Below are 17,865 nucleotides of genomic sequence, written 5' to 3'. Positions count from 1 at the left end.
CTGTCAAGTTTGCTGGCAAGAGGCCTTACCATGGCCATCTCCACAGATATATCCATATGTTTATGTGGGTTACAGGGATTGAACTCAGGCCATCAAGCTTGCAAGGCAAGCACTTTTATCTTCTGAGCCATCTCACCATCTCTGGTCATAGGATTTTTAGGCTGAAAAATTCACCTATGAAGCAAGTATTGTTATTTATTTCTTATATACTGTATAGTACTTATTTCCAATACCTAATAAATAGTTATTTGATAAATACTTCAAGACAGTATATTATCTTTTAGTTTGATGTTGGGGAATATTCTGAAGAGTACAATTGCTAGCAATATCTTGGTGAATGTTTTCCTGAAATACCATTTCAGCTTAAGAGTCCCTAGAGGAAGAATCTACAATGCTATTATTTTCTACATTAAATCTGTGTTCCTTTGCCTATCTTAGGGTGTCTAATAAAATACATGTAAGACCTGCCATCAGTAACAGTGCACTTATGATATTGCACAGTCATAACCATTGTCTAATTCCAGAAGAGTTTTCATCACCATGAAAGGAAACTCTACACCCATTAAAATCTCCCTACTTCCCTTTTGCCTAACCCTGCCAATCACTAATTTGATTGATTGCTTGCTTTTTACCAGAGAAAGGGAGTGTTTTGGCTCATGATTTCAGAGTTCATTCCATCATGGTGGTAAGTCAGGACAGCAAAAGCTTGAGCCAATTAGAGAGTAAATTGTTGGCACAGCTATGCTGATTTGAAAGATGAAGTTCTCACCACCCTCTGGCTCTAGTAGGTTCTATGCCATGTGTAAGAGGGGAGAATCTCTGCAGCCTTGGTTTTCTTGGAGTTCTCTAGTCTAGTCAGAGTAGGAGACCTGGCCCTGGGGTGTTCTGTGAGAGGCTTGGTCCAAAGGTGCTTAGTGAGTCAGATGGTAGCCAAGACCCACCAGCTCACTGTCTTTATGGATTTTTACATTCTGGATATTCCCTCTCTCTAGCTTCAAAACCTTGGTACATTCTATTTACCTAAATTTAATTTCTGTATTGTACAAAGTTGAACCTCTATTGCAATGACAATAACCTAGTCAACAGAAGGGGGAGTAGCTCGGTGTATGAGGATAAGGCCCTTAATTTGATCTCAGCACTATAAAATAATCAAATAACCTACTCATGATTTCTTTGCACACATCATGTTCCTTTTAGTCTTCTTAGGCTTGTCATTACTTCTGTAATTCCTTCCTTTCTCCCCTAAATTTTCTAAGATCTCTCTTCTGCTGAATAAAGGCTTCCCTAATCTCTCCAGTAATATAATCCTCTTTTTCCAGAATCCTGCTGATTATAATTAGTGCCATATAGATAACCAATCAATGATTCCATATATGTATTAATTTTATCTACCCAGCTTCAATAAAAGCATTAAGTAGTGCTTTTTAGCCAGACATAGTGGTGCACACTTGTAATTCCAGCATTTAGGAGGCTAAGGTAGGAGGACAAAAAGTTTAAAGCCAGCCTGAGCTTTACTGCATGGCTAAACTTGTCTCAAAAAGAACCAAAACAAAGCGGGAAAAAAAAAAAAGTCACCCACAGAAGGAGCCCGCCTTCCTGTGCCCTACTCAGGAAGTCCCTTCTGAGGACTAGGGACTGCCTGTAGAGGGAGACCATCCTGGTGGACTGGCCCATTCAGAGTCTGCCAGCATCCTGTGCTCACCTCCAACCACGGGAGGAGTCCTGCCACCACCCACTGGAAGAGGAGAGCCATCAGAGTATTGGACCTGCTTGCACCCATCAGAAGAGAACCCTGGTCCCATAACCCCCCAGGAGAGGGAGAGACCCCACCTGACCCCCACTGGAAGAAGGGATGGATAGACAACAGTATAAGAACACAGTCAACTACAGAAAGATCAATATGACACCATCAGAGTCTTGGGACTCCACACCAGCAAGACCTGAACATCCCAACACAGATGAAGCAGAAAAGAATGATGCAAAACCAACTTTATGATGATAGGGACCCTCAAAGAGGTAATGAGAAAATCCCTAAAGGAAATGGAAGAAAAAAACAAACAAAAAAATTCAAGGAATGTAGGAAAAGACAAACTAAAAATTGCAACAGACAATTCAAACAGTGCAAGATTTGAAAGCTGAAATAGAGACAATAAAAAAATAAAAATAAAAAATAAAACAAACAAAAAACCCACAGTCTGAGGGAATGCTGGGTATAGAAAACTGGGTAAATGATCAGATGTAAGCATAACCAATCAAATACAGGAGATGGAAGACAGGATCTCAGGCATTGAAAATACACTGAGAAACAGACTCATTGACCAAAGAAAATCTTAAGTTCAACATACCCCTAACACAAAATATCCAAGAAATATGGGACACCATGAAAAGGCCAAACCTAAGAATAATAGATACAGAAGAAGGTGAAGAAGTCCACCTAAAAGGTGCAGAAAATATATTCAACAAAATCATAAAAGAAAACTTTCCCAACCTAAAGAAAGACATGCCAATGAAAGTACAAGAAGCTTACAGAATACCAAATAAAGTAGACCACAAAAAACAGCCCCTTACCACATAACAATCAAAACACCAAACATACAGAATAAATAAAGAATATTAAGAGCAGCAAAAGAAAAAGGCCAAGTAACATATAAAGGCAAATCTATCAGAATTACACCTGACTTCTCCATGGAAACTTCTACCAACAGCAAGACACCATAGATGTCAGCCCAGACTACTATACCCAGCAAAGCTTTCAATCACTACAGAGGGAAAAACCAAAATATTCCATGATAAAACCAGGTTTAAACAATACATATCAACTAATCCAGTCCTACACAAAATTCTGTAAGGAAAACTCCAACCCAAGGAAGTTAACTACACCCACAAAAACATAGGCAATAGATAATCCCACTTTACCAACAGCCAAAACAAAAATGGGGGGAAATCCACACACAATACCACCACCACCACCAAATCCAAAACAAACAAGAATTAACAATCAATGGTCATTAATATCCCTCAATATTAATGGTCTTAACTCACCTATAAAAAGACACAGGCTAACACAATGGATAGGAAGACAGAATCCATCCTGCTGCATGCAAGAAACACACCTCAGCTTCAAAGACAAACATTACCTCAGAAGTAAGGGTTGGGTAAGGGTTTTCCAATCAAATGGACCCAAGAAATAAGTAATTCACATGCACACACACACCAACTACATTTTATAAATGAGAAAACCAATAATCTAAAGAATTATTTTATGTATATGAGTGTTTTGCCTGTGTTTGAGTGAGTAGGCTCACATATTTGTGTGCTTAGTTCCCAACTGATTAACTGTTTAGGATGGAGTAAGAAGTATGGCCTAAATGTAGGAGGTGTGGCTGTTGGAGGTAGTGGGTCAATAGGGCAGGGCTTCAAGCCCAGGCCAGGCCCAGTGAACCAGAACCAGAGAGTCTGTCTGTCAGCCCCCCCCCCCTTGTCTGTCTGTCTGTTGAGCACTGCTATACTTGTTAGATTCATAATGAACAAAGATTTCCTAAGTTAAAGACAAAGATCATTGCCTTTGCTGCATTAGGCCTTAAAATATTTTTTATTTGGTATAAACCCCTTTGTCTATTCTTTTTTTTTTTTTTTTTCTTTTTTTAAAATGTCCTCTTCAAAAAAGTCCTTGCCCATTCCAAAGTCCTAAAGTTTCTGCTCGTCATTTCATAGTTTTTGGTCTTATATTTAAGTATTTAGTAGATATTGGGTTCTTTTTGGTAACCTATGAGAGGTAGGAGTCCACCCTTACTATATATGTGAACACCCAATTTTTACAGAATCGTTTATCCTCTTTCCTGTGCAGGCTCATAACATCTTTGTCAAGTCAGTTGGCAGAAGCACATGTCAGTTTACTTCTAGGATGTTTATTTTGTTCTTCTGACTTGTGTGTCTCTTTTGACGTCAAGCACCTTGCCATTCTGAGTTCCCTGACTGTGTATTTTGAAGTCAGGTAGTATAGTATTTTTTCTACCTTCTCTTTTTACACAAGATTGTTTTGACTATTTCAATTCTCAAATAGTCTATCAGAAATAATTTTTTTATTTGTTTGTTTTAAGGATCCTGTCCATGACAAAGGACTCTACCCAAGACAAAACAAAACTGTCAGTCTGGGAAACCCAAAACTGCATCAAAACAGCAGAAGCTATTTGCAAGAACTATGAATCTTCCTGAGGTGAGTTACTCTAACTTAATGAGCTGTTTTACAAAACAAGTTCTTAGGACTAAACATCACCTCAAGTCAAAAGATTTGGGACTTTGGAGTTTTACACTCTAAATGGGTGAGAAGGAAAAAAGTGAAAGAATAATATGTGCACACACAAGTTTGAAGCAATAAATGCCATTTAAAAAATTATAGTTCATATAACTATAGTGGTAACAGCATTTAATTCATGAGTGTGCTGAATTATAAAAAGGCACCCCTAACTCTTACAAGTGATTTTTATAATTTTATATCATATGGAAATTAGTTCTAAATCAATTTCCTCCTGAATTATTCTTTCATAATTTAGAACATTGCCCTTGAAAAGGGATGATCGTTCCTTGCTCTGTGAGTTAAGAAATTACAATTGTTACAATTACTATCAGTAGTACAATTGTAGGAGCTATTTTTTAATTCAGTTCTGGGGATTAAACCTATAGTCTTGCAGTGCTAGACAAATGCTCTAACACTATATTCACAGCCCTGTAGGAACTTCTTTTTTTTTTTTTTTTTTCTTTTTTTTTATTTAATTTTATATAACAAAGACCAATTAACCTGTAGGAACTTCTAAATGCTTAATTAATTTTATTATCTCTGAAATCAATATATACTTAAATAGTTGGTTCAGGCCTAGAGAGATGGCTCGGAGGTTAAAAGTATTGACTGCTCTTCCAGAGGTCCTGAGTTCAATTCTCAGCAAACACATGGTGACTCATGACCATTTATAGTGAGATCTGGTGCCCTCTTCTGGAGTGCAGATATACATGCAGGCAGGACATTGTGTATATAATAAATGAATAAATCTAAAAAAATAGTTCAAAGAATATATAGAAATATATAACAGATTGTCAGAAATACAGATTTTTCTTCTGGAATCAGGAAACATTATTCCAAGTGTTTCACCTTAAATAATATGTGCATGTCATTATAAGTTGATGTCTGTGGTTTCACTGCTAACATGATCCAGCCATGGAGTGACTACAATGAATATTCTGTCTATTTATGAAGCATTCATTTTCTCCTTAGCTGCCTTTTAGGAATCAGTTCAGATGCTTTCTCTCTCACTGGGCCTTCTGATTAATTTCAACCTGAAAGGCTGTCCTGTCCTTTGAATCCCTATGTCTTTCATATATTATTGATGTATGATCTTATATAATAAGCAAAAAGACACATATACACATCCTGTACTTCAAGTATAAGCTTCTTAAGAGTGAAAATGTTGCTGGGTGTTGGTGGCTCATGCCTTTAGTCCCAGCACTCGGGAGGCAGAGGAAGGCGGATCTCTGTGAGTTCAAGGCCAGCCTGGTGAACAGAGCTAGTTCTAGGACAAGCTCCAAAGCTACACAGAGAAACCCTGTCTCAAAAAAAAAAAAAAAAGTGAGAAACACATCTTGCATACCTTTCTTATCCCTCATATCCTCCAGCATATTGTCTTACATTTAGAATTTACTTAATAACTATTGCATAACAGTTGTTAAAATGAAGAAAATAGAGTCTGGGGAGATCAGTTAAGAGTGCTTGTTGCTCTTTTGGGAGACCTGGGTTCAGTTCCTATCATGCACATAGTGGCTCACAACCATCCCTAATTCCAGTCCCAGGGGATCCCATGCCCTTTTCTGACTTCTGCAGGCACAAGGCACACATGTGGTACACATACATACATATGGGCAAAACATTCATATACCCAAAATAAAAATAAATGTCTAAAAAACCCAAAATGTGTAGAATAAAACTATAGTCTGTTGAATACAAATGAGTTGAGTCAGAAAAAAAAGAAACTAAAGTTCCACAGAATTGTGGATCTTTGACTAGGCGGTTCCACTCTGTTCCAGTGATGCTTCAGTAAGGGTTCAGTAACATTGGTAAGAATTCTCCTGCAAGAAAGTGAATACACCCAGTTCTTAGGAATGTGGTGGTTTGCTTTTTGAGACAGGATTTCTCTGTGTAACCACTCTGGCTGTCCTGGAACTCACTTTGCAGACCAGGATGGTCTTGAATTCACAGAGATCCACCTGCCTCTGTCTCCCAAGTTAATTAGAGGCATGCGCCACCATGGCCTGGCTGAATGAGGGTATTTTTCAAAGAGACAAATGGACGCTCGACAACAGCACACAGAACACTGAAGGGACCTGAGAAGGGACATACAGTTCATACTCACTGAATTGTACCTACCAGCTTCCTCAGCCACAATAAAAGACTCCGGTGTCCGTTCGGGGAGTGGAGGGGGAATTTCATCATCTATCTTCAGAGAAGTTGCTGTCCAAATAACAGAAATGTAATCACATTTTTTTTTTTTATGAGAACAAAGGAGAGCCTTACATTCCAATCTAATCCTAAACACAAATTTAACAGATTTGTATTTGCTTACTCTGGGGAAAAGAATAAATTTTTTCTTTATGTAAAAACTTTACTTGTTCTTTGAAATTCTTTACTGGGTTTAAAGGCTTAAATGTCCCAAAATATTTTGATGGAATCACTGTTAGGATGGTTTGGATTATTTTCTACATAACTCTTTCCTTTTTTTCTATAGACTTCACAATAGGACACTTTTATCAGCTAAACATCCATTTATGCAGAAGTAAAAAGATCCTTTCTCTATTTTGTACAAAATTCAAAATATGTATGTTTATTATAGAAAGAAAAATAGTCCGTCAAAAAAGAAAGAGAAAATTCTGGGAATGGGAGTGGGCCAGGTCTAGGGCAGGCTCAAAAGCCTATAGGGTTTTTTGTTTAATAAAAATATTTAAAAAAAAATAATAATCAGAATTTGTGTAGAACATTTGACATGCTAATATAAGAAACTGCCACCAGATGGCAGACATGTCCATTTTACTACAATATGAAAATAACTTTTTTTTGTTGTTGTGTTTGATGCTCTGAGGAGTTTAAAGCATGACAGTTATTTATAAAAAGAAAAGATCAGATGGTGGAATGCCTCAGCGAGTGAAGGCACTTGCTACTAAGCCTGACAACCTGAGTTCAATCCCCAGAACCCACATGATAGAAAGAGAACACTCACTCCTTCGATTCCTGCAAGGGGTTATCTGACTTACAAACACACACACACACACACACACACACACACACACACACACACACACACACGAAAATAAAATTCCTTACATTTTAAATCTAATCAAACTGTAAAAGAATTGGGTCAAAAGAAGAACCTTCTCAGACCCAAATAAATATATTTTTACAACAAATGATTTATTCATCTACCAAATTTGCTAGGTTTTCAGAGCACATATTTATCAAGAGTTCAAAGTCATTCTTATTTATGTAGAGAATTTGAGGCCAGCCTGGGCTACATAAGACACTGTCTGAAAAATCCAAAACAGGAAAAAAAAAAAAAAAAAAAACAAGCAAACAAAACTCGGGGCTGGGGAGCTGGTTCAGTGGGTAAGACTTCCCAATGTAAGGATGAGCATGGGGTTCAGATCCCCAACACCCCCATAAAAAGCCTGAGTGGCCATTTGTGCCTGTAAGCTCAGCACTGGGGGAGCAGGAGCAGAGACAAAGGCTTGCTAGCCCCCAGCCTGGGATACGGCAGTGAAAGGCAAGCTCCGAGTTCAGTGAGACACATTTTAAGGCCATAAAGTCAAGAGTGATACAGCAATTCACCTGAGATCTTCATTTGACCTCCACAGGTGGGCCCACACAGGTGTGCACTTATACACATACACACAAACATGCCATACACCCAGACAGAAGGAGAGAGAAACTAATCCTCACACTTGAAAGTCTGGGGGCAAGACTGCTGTAAGTTCTGGATCAGCCTGGCCTCCATGAACTCTAGGCTGGTTTCAGTAAGAAGACCCTATCTAAACCAAGAAAAGAGTAACCAAAGAAACACAGGCTGGCGCTATCCCTCCATGACAGAGCTCTCTCCTGACCAGCTAGATTCAAGCCCCCCACAACTTCAAAAAGAGGAAAAGGGAGACAGCAATCAATGTTACAGGGCAAAAGTTTTCCGTACTTTCTAAGTAGATGTTCTTTATGCTTATCTGGCAATATGCCTACACAGAATAAACTTCTACATCAAGTTATTAGGGTCTGTGCATAAACACCTGCCTGACATGCATGAGGCACTAGGTTCAATACACTTCACTAAAAGGAAGAGGAGGGAAAAGAAAATTCACATCATATAATCATCTCTAATAGTTCTCTATTACTTTCTGATTACTCAGTTAAACAAAACAGTGCACTTGCTATGTAAAAATCTAGAATTATAAGTGTGAAAATTGTGTTAAAAGATTTTTAAAAGTCGCACAATACTAAGCAAATATTCTCATCTACTAAGATGAGAAAAGTGCAGGAAATCAGGTCCTACCTTTCCCACTCCTGCAGGAAAAGCACTCAATGCTTAGCATTGTGTTCGGCACGTAAGTGTGTAACAAATATTTCTGGGTGACTGTGCAGTGCTGTTGACCACTTTGCCCTCTGCACTTAGGAAGCTGTTTCTGTATGTTAAAGGTAAAATGGGGGCTTGTTGATAAACAAGTCTGGAATGAAGATGGATGTTAGAAGCCTTCCTGTTGGCTCAGGTAAGTCCCCAGACATGACTGCCTCACTGCTGTCGTCTTCAATTTAGTACACCATCAGAACACTCCTAGAACTTACTTCTTTGAAGAGAAAAAGAAGCAGAGGGAGAGAAGGTTAGGGTGAGAAGAAAATAATGTATTTAGTGGAAACAAGGCAAAGTCCAAAACGTTATACAAAATTTAGAACATAGCTTACCTTCTATAGCTGTCTCTTGGTTTAATGGTGGGGAAAAACTTGTCACAGGGCTTGCCATTAAAGAATCACGTGAGTTACAATAAGAGAGGGAGGTTGTAGGAGAGGCTGGCAACAGAGCACAAGGAAAAGTCGCTCTGTCTTGATTCTCAGGAAGATCAAAAGACATCTTAGAATCAGCACTATTTGGAGGTGATGATGGAAAATACGGATCTACTAAAGACATGCAAGAACGCACTCGAAAAGTGTTGGGGCTGCGCTGAGGTACACAAAGGATGTCACATGTCTGGTGCTCAGAGGCATGCGGCAGTGAATAATTCAGTTCTGAAGAAACATGGACCACTTTTTGTGCCTGCAGCTCCACGAGATAAGGCTCATGCAGTTGAGATTCCAAGAGCAAAGAACCGTCATCCGCGTTTGTTTTTCTCTGATGAATCAGTTCAAAAGGAGTTGATTTGGTCCGTATCACTGGCGCCCTTGAATTGGGACACCCGCTTGTTGTGTTTATAGGCGGAGCACCAGGACAGGACCCATACAAAATGGAACCAAAATCCAAACTTTGATGTTTCTGAAGGGGCTCTCCCACGATTGGAGAGGCCTTTGCTTGCCCTTCCCTGGTAACGACAGCCTTGTTATTACACCCACAGTTTAGCTCTAAAAAATCAAAAGAAGGGCTTGATTTAGCCGAGCGCAAAACAAACTCTTTGGCACTTATTTCAGAAGTTCCATCAAAGGAAGGAGTGTCTACGCTTTCTGCTTCAACCCTTTGTTGGCTCTGTTGCTTTGTCGTTTTTGCATCTTCCATGGCGCTGAAACAAAGGAGAAAACGATGATGCCATACTGGAACGAGTTCTCTTCCCAGCAGCACAGCGAAGTAGAACATGAGATTTCATTCCTTAGGCAAGCTTAGTCAGCTTTTAGATATGCAAAACTTACTCACTTTTTCGGTAAATCCAGAGGACAAGAGTCAGCTTGTTCAGTAAGATTTTGTTCAGGAACTGAAAATTCTGCTTCAATCTTCAAGAGAAATGTCAAGAATTGTTTGCTTAATTGGTTGGGTTGTCTTGTTTTTTTTTTTTTTAATGAAGCAATGTCAATAAAATATTTTAATATTTGAAGACTAGGAAGTAATCTGCCTCCCAACACATACACACACACACACACACACACACACACACACACACACACACACACACACAAGGCACAGGGACCACCATGGAAAAGGGGGCAGAAAGATCTGGGAGGACTGGACTGAAACAGTGTGTTTTGAACCACTGCGTTCATGAAATCAAGCCAGCAGCCTTTTCTGCACAAGACCTCCAAAAATCAAGCCAGTCAATATTCAAGCATGGAAGTGGGGGATGGGCTCAATATTATCCAACCATATAGCCTAGCTGCTATAGACAGTTAATGGCTTTGGGGGAAGGCAGAGTCAAACTTTATTCAGGGTGTAGCTCCTAGTAGGTAAGCCTTGCTCCAGTGGTTGGCCCCCACACCCATGTAGATGAGCAGTACAAATTAGAGTTGGTGGGTTACTTTCTATAAAAGAGGACATGCCATGCTGAAGAGATGGCTCAGGGGTTAAGAGCACTGGCTGTTCTTCCAGAGGTCATGAGTTCAATTCCCAGCAACAACATGGTGGCTCACAACCATCTATAATGAGATCTGGTGCTCTCTTTTGGCATGCAGGCATATATGTAGGTAGAATACTGTATACACAATAGATAAATAAATAAAAGAGGACATGAAGTTAAGAAGGGATAGAGAGATGGGTAGTAGTTCTGGGAAAAATTAGGGATACAAAAAAGGTTAAATGTAATCAAAATATATTGTAATAAATTCTTTAAAAATTAATATAAATGTCAGCTGGGCAGTGTTGGCACATGCCTTTAATCCTAGCACTCTGGAGGCAGATCTCTGTGAGTTCAAAACCAATCTGGTCTACAAGAGTTAGTTCCAGGACAGGCTCCAAAGCTACAGAGAAACCCTGTCTCAAAAAAAAAAAAAAAAAAAAAAAAAAAATCAAAGTATCAATCAAAAGTGAAAGTGTAGGGACTTAATAGACAGCACATTTGGTATAGTACTTATGCTCATTCCCAGAACAGACACCTCAAAAACAAACAAACAAAAAATGTGAACTAGTATATGTAATATGAAAAATCAGTATGGAGGTCCCTAAAAAAACTACTATATAATTTATCAGTTCAACTTCTGGCTTCTAGAGGAAATGAAACATTGTAGTGTACTCATAGACAAGTTATGGAGTCAAACCAAGCATCCATCCATAGATGAATGGGTATAGAATGTGGCATATATTCACGTGCTATTACTATTACCCCCATTAAAAATAAAGAAATAATGGCCTGGGAGAGGAACTGTGTTTAGACCCCCAGCAATCACATAAAAGCCAAGTATGATAGACCTATAATCTGCAGGAGACAGGCAGATCTGAGGACTTGCTGGCTAGTCAAAACAAAGAGCTAGAATTTCACTGAGGAAGACATCCTGATGTTAACCTCTGGCCTTTACGTGCATCTGCACTGCTAAGTGCACACACACACATGCATACCTATCACACACACACACACACACACACACACACACACATACACACACACACAGAGTGTCAGGTATGGTGACACAAGGTTATAATTGAAGCTACTTAGGAGGATGAGTCTAGAAGATCAAGGCCACTCTGAACAACTTAGCAAAGCCCTGTTGAAAACCAGAGCTGGCAATATAGCTCAGGGCTAAAGCAATTGCCTGGTATTCATAAGGCCTTTTGTTCAATTCTAAGTTCAATTCTAAGGGGGAGGGGTCTGAAAAGATGATCAAGAGCACGAGCTGCTCTTCCAGAGGTTGTGAGTTCAATTCCCAACAATGATATGGGATAATGGGATCTGATGCCCTCTTTTGGCATAAAAATAAATAAGTAAATCTTTAAAGAGAAATAGTAAGGATATTGTGTTAATTTGTCAATGTGGATGAACCTAGAGGACATTATGCTAAGAAAATAAGCTGAAATTGGAATGACAAATACTGCATAATTCTCTAAAGTAATTCAAACTCATAGATACATATAGTAGAATGATAACTACCAGAGACTTCAAGAGATTTCAACATTGCTTTAGGCAATGTTGATCAATAGATACAAAATTTCAACTATATAAAAAGAATTAATTCAAGAGGTTTACTATAAACTGCAATGACTACAGTTAATAATGAAGTATTATGTATTAAAAACTGCATAGATGTAAGTCTTAAATTATAAGTATATAAAGTAATGATATGTTAATTTGCTTGATTTTTTAATTAATTATTTATTTTTTGCTAAGTTTTGCTAAATTATTCAGACTGGTCTTGAACTTATTTAGTTTGAGTACAAACGTTAAAACATCATATTGTGTTTCATGAACGAACTGCCTTGGATAATAGTGAATGAGATTTACTGCTTAAATGTTTTAAATATCTATTCAATTTTTTTGATTTTGACCTATGTGTTCTAAGGAATAGTGAACCTACTCTTTGGATGGTTTATGTATATAGTTCTCATTTGTTTCTCATTTGTATGTGCATATGTGTAAACTATATGTATAAAGTTTTTCACTGAAATACAAAAAAAACCCATCATATTGTGCATTATAAATATATTCAGGTTTTTTGTTTTGTTTTTGTTCTTTGAAATGGAGTCTCACTGTGTACCCCTGGCTAGCCTAGAACTTGCCAACTGGCTTCCAAACTCACAGAGATCTGCCTGCCTCTGTCTCTGAGATTAAAGGCATGTGTCACCACACTTGGCTCAATTAAAAAATTTTTTTGAGATGTATGCTATAAAGTAAGACAGATGTGACCGGCAAAGGCACTTACCTATGAATTTGTAAATTTAATTTGCTGATAATTGCCTAAAACTTGGGATCAAAACACATGCTTGCCCTAATTAAATTCAGCTTCTAAATTTAGCTGAAAATTATATGTAATAAGCTAACCAAGATAAAAATTTTCTAAGTTAAATTACCCCCAAATAAATTTGTCCTCCACAGGAGGTTTTTACATAACCTTATGAAATCTTGACATTCCAATTCAGTTGTGACTTTATATAAGCCCTACAAATAATCTGAGATACTTTGGCCAAAAACATATGAAAAATAATATGTAATTTCAACATTACCTCTCTTCCAGAGCGTTCATCTCCAATAATATCCATATGCCTCTTAAATAGTTCCAACACAGCACTATAAACCAGTTCATATTGTTCCTGGAGAGTATCACAAGCCAGGCAAAAGAAGGAAACAAAGACATCAGGTGAATTACGGAAACTGATTTCAAAATAGGAACACCTATCAACACAGGTTACTAAACTCAATAACAGAGCTTTATGTTATGTGAATCACTGGTAATTTGTATATACTTTTAGGCTATAAGAAATACTCATTTTACATAACACTAGCTAACATGTAAGGATTTTATACCATGTTTCTTTCATATTCTAACCCTACTTTTTAGTTTTTACCTTTCATCTCATTGGGGTTTTTTTTGTTTTGTTTTGTTTTGTTTGTTGTGTGTCTGTGTGTTTTGTTTTGGGTTTTTTTGCTAGCATGTTTTATGTATATGTTATCCTAGATGTATTTTAAGTAAATCACTTTCATTTATGGGAAACAACATCAGGTAATGGGTGGTACATGAATTGATAGCTTCAATATATAGTCTTTAATTTGACCTTCACGATTGTTCTATGAAGTAGGAAGGCTATTATACCTGTTTACAGACAGTTTGTCCAAGGCCACTCAGAAGTAATTCCTGCCACATGGCTTACAAAGTGAACCTTCTGACTTAGCTTATTGTATTTAGATCAAGTTGCTGAAATTTTGTCCTAGTAAAAATACCAAAGAAAAGTAAGCCACTGAATAAAAGTTGGAAATTTGTGGTTACAAAAGGATTCAATATAAAGAAGTGATACCTCTACTCTTACCATGTATTACAAGGGTTATGGCTTTTTAATACTTCATTTTAGCCTTTCTTCTTCCTGAAGGACTTCCTCTGATACTTTACACAACCCCATACAAATTAAGGGTATTTTCAAGAGGTATTTTTTAGCAGGAGAACAACATAGCATCTATATCACCCAACATAGTTATGGAATGCTATAATTTTTTTTAAGACAGAAAACATAGCCATCAATTGTGGTTCACTTCTATAATCTCAGCACTCAGGAAGCTGAGGCAGAAGGATTGCTGCTACTTCAAAGGCCCTCAGTGTTAAATTATAAGCCAGACTGCGGTATGAGGTAAGACCCTGTCAGAGAGAGAGAGAGAGACAGAAGCAAAGACAGAGATGGAGACTGAGTGAGAATGGGAATGAAACAGAAGCACCAGAAGAATCAATTACAACCATTTGGTTTGTTTAGCTAGTTATTAACCATGCTGAAATGTGAGAGCTTCCTCAGTTCCCTCCAGACTCCTAAACTAGGCCAGACAGAGACAGCATTTTTCTGAAATGGGGTATGCTTATTAAGTTAACACAGCAATTCATATAACAAGGCTGTGTGCTTCCTGGTGTCTCTGTGTATTTATACGAATTGCCTTCCTTTCAAGCCTGACAGCACTAAGCAAGCCAAGACTTCCATTTCACATAAACTTTCCCCTCATAGGTTGAATATAGAAAACACCTACAGACAACACATGAAAAAATTATTTTTTCCACAACCTGTTCATGGAAAACCTGTGTGGGCCTAACAGATATTTTTGTATTAATAGCTCTTCATTTTTTCCCTTCATCACAACTCATATATTAAAATATCTAAACTGCCATTTTAAATTGCTTTCTCTAAACTTCTATGCAAATTCATTTGTAGGGGACTTGAAACACTTCAAGGTCTTTCTCCTTAAAGATAATTCTAAAGAATATAAACAAAAATGTCTTATACATAATAACTATCAATAAAACTTTAATACATGAGTGAATTAATTAGTGGGTACATGCTAAGTTCCATGTTAAAGATGTGAAAATGTATACAGTTGAGTGAAGTTATTGGTGTATAAATATGTATGAAATTAATACCAAGGTAATGAGAGATTTGGGCTTAGAATAAAAAGGAAGAATATCCCTGGTGAAATGAACAAGTATAGGTAATCTAATGGGTTCAAAGGTTGTAGAATATAACACAGGCTAGTTGAAATTCTGTTTTTAAAGTGTGTCTAAAGACAAGGGAACTGTCGGGAAATGGAAACAGTAGCAATGCAATATGATATGCTTTTCTAATTTCATTTTCCATTGCTTCATAAATAGAAATTATATAATTTCTTAAAGTAGAAAATGACAAATCCCTAATTTTCTGTGGCTTCATAGATTTATAACTACAAAATTTCAAGTTACTTATGACCCATAACATTAGCCAGTTCTTTCTAATATGTCAAATTCATTGAATTTTTTCAATTTCCTTTGTAAGTGAGAAATAATATTATAGGTAGTAAAATATGAAGAATGAAAATAATCTGATCTAGGACAAGGGCTACAGGAAAAACATTGGGATATTTGGAGTTAGAGGAAAATGCATGTGGTCTCACCCCTGTAACTCAGCAGCTTTTGGATGTGTCACCATAAACACAGACATGCAGCAAGATGCAGACACACAACTGTCACCTGTCACCACAGTCCATACCTGAGTTTGAACTAGCGAAGGCCTCTGTGTTCGCATTTCCTGGATCAAACTAAAAACACTGAAGTTCTCAGGAACTATCTGTCAAATCAAAGAAAACAATATTTTACTTTATTTTTCCTAGCAAATCATCACTTTCTCAGTCTTGTGTTCCTGTGACACCTATTCTTCTAATGTAGAATAACACCAAGAATGCCTTTTTTCTCTCCTTCCCTCTCTCTCTTTATTACCTTCTTTCTGACAGGGTTTCATTTAGCCCAAGCTGGCCAAACTTGCTGTCTAGCCAAGGATGACTTTCAGCGTCTTCTACCTTCCAAGTGCTAGGATTACAGGTCTGTGCCCCATACCCACATTCCATGTTTACACAGCTTAGACAGATCAATGGTAAAGCACTGTTATCCAATCAGTCTACCAATGGAACTATACCCCTAGCCCCAAGAATGTACTGTGTGATTTTATTTTACGTGCATGAGTGTATACATATAAGTGCACCACTTGGGTACCTGGTACCCACAAAGAGTAGAAGAGGGCATTGGATCCCTTGGACCTAGAGTTACTGATGATTGTGAATAGCCATGTGGTTTCTGGGAAACAAACCTCTGCAAGAGCAGCAAGTTCTTTTAACCCCTGAGCCCCTAACTTGAGCCCAAGAATGCATTTTGAAAGCCAATAGCTTCTTATCATCTTCACCATGATTTAGAGCAGTGGCCTCAACCTCACTAATACTGTGACTTTTTAATACTTGTGTTCCTCATGTTGTAGTGACCCCCCAACCATAAAATTATTTTCATTGCTACTTCATAATTATAATTTTGCTACTATTATGAACTGTAATGTAAATATCTGTGTTTTCTGATCTTAGACAATCCCTGTGCGAGCATCATTTGACCCCAAAGGGATATGATCCACAGGTTGACAACCACTGACTTAGAGGCTGGTGTTGTCCCTAGAAAAGACTGATTAATGAAACCTAGAACAATCTCACATGGGTAATAAAATGTCTACTATCACAAAGATAAGGCTCGATAGATAAGTCATCTGAGGTTTTGTGAAATAAAAGCAGTTAGAAAATCTAAAGCCTGTATTTTAAACTTCTTATTTCCTAACAGACATAAAAACTGATTTCTAGGGCAAGAGAGATAACTCAGCAGTTAAAACCACTGGCTCTTCCAGAGAACCCAGGCTCCTACTTGGCAGCTCACAACTGTCTCTAACTGTAGTTCCCAGGATATGATGCTCTCTTCTGGTCTCTGTGGACACTAGACTCACAGATATACAGGCAGGTATAATACCCATTCAAATAAAATGTTTATTTTTTTTAGGTTGGCCAGGTATGATGACATATTTCTTTAATCCCAGAACTAGGGGGCAGAAGTAGGTCAGATCTTTGAGGTCTACACCTGGTCTACAGAGAGAGTTACAGGACAGCCAGGGAGACATAGTAAAACCCTGTCTTGAAATTTTTTTTCTAGAGCTGGAGAGATAGCTCAGTTGGTAAAGGGCATTCCATGAAAGAATGACCTGAATTCAAATCTCCAGCACCTACAAGAAAGCCAGGCATGTCTGAAATCCCAATACTCAGGGTGACAAATGGGTCCCTGGAACCCATTTGCCAGCCAGCCTATTCAAATCAAAATTCAATAGAGACACTGTCTCAAAAAATAACAGAAAAAAATTAAGAGAGACAGGAATATGAATCTTTATCCTCCATATGCACGTGCACACACACACACATCCCTGTACACTTTCATGCAAACACACACACTGGTTTCTAGACAACAGCACAAAGCTTGATTGTGGTAAGTTGAATCCATCTGCTAAAGCAGTTTAGATAAAGAAAGAGGAAATAAGTAATTCAGGGCAGCAGTTCTCAAACTAGCATTTCTCAGAATCACCCAGAGAGCTTGTTGGTTCACACCCTCCAAATTTTCTAGATTCACCAGTGGGGCAGGAGCCTGTAATTTGTATTTCTAACAAATTCTCAGGTAATGTTGATCCTAGGGAACTGTACTTTGCATGTTGGGGATCAAACTCAGGGCCTCCTCTCATAAAACAAGTATATCATCATTGAGCTACACCCTCTTTGCCTGGGACCACACTTTAAGAATCACCAACTGAGGAAGTCACTTAATCATATAACAGAATAGATTTACAAATGATCCACTCTGTAAGAAAAGATGAGTTGTGATGATGTTCTGAAAAGTGGAAGATGCATGCAGTAAGAAAATAG

General features: G+C 37.9%; 1 protein-coding gene across 1 annotated transcript in view; it reads right to left on the bottom strand.

Annotated features, from left to right (window-relative positions):
* Window positions 1-17,865, bottom strand: part of Ptpn22 (protein tyrosine phosphatase non-receptor type 22) — a 48,488-nt gene that overhangs the window by 12,179 nt on the left and 18,444 nt on the right. The window contains exons 10-14 of the mRNA XM_051199149.1: window positions 15,639-15,716; window positions 13,149-13,235; window positions 9,921-9,997; window positions 8,984-9,789; window positions 6,416-6,499 (exon numbers count right to left, since the gene is read on the bottom strand). Of these exons, the coding sequence (XP_051055106.1) occupies window positions 6,416-6,499; window positions 8,984-9,789; window positions 9,921-9,997; window positions 13,149-13,235; window positions 15,639-15,716 (1,132 nt within the window). The remainder of the gene's footprint in view (window positions 1-6,415; window positions 6,500-8,983; window positions 9,790-9,920; window positions 9,998-13,148; window positions 13,236-15,638; window positions 15,717-17,865) is intronic.

This window comes from Phodopus roborovskii, unplaced genomic scaffold (assembly GCF_943737965.1).
Source record: "Phodopus roborovskii unplaced genomic scaffold, PHOROB, whole genome shotgun sequence".
Taxonomy (NCBI): Eukaryota; Metazoa; Chordata; class Mammalia; order Rodentia; family Cricetidae; genus Phodopus; species Phodopus roborovskii.
This window is presented reverse-complemented; position numbering and strand designations above follow the sequence as displayed.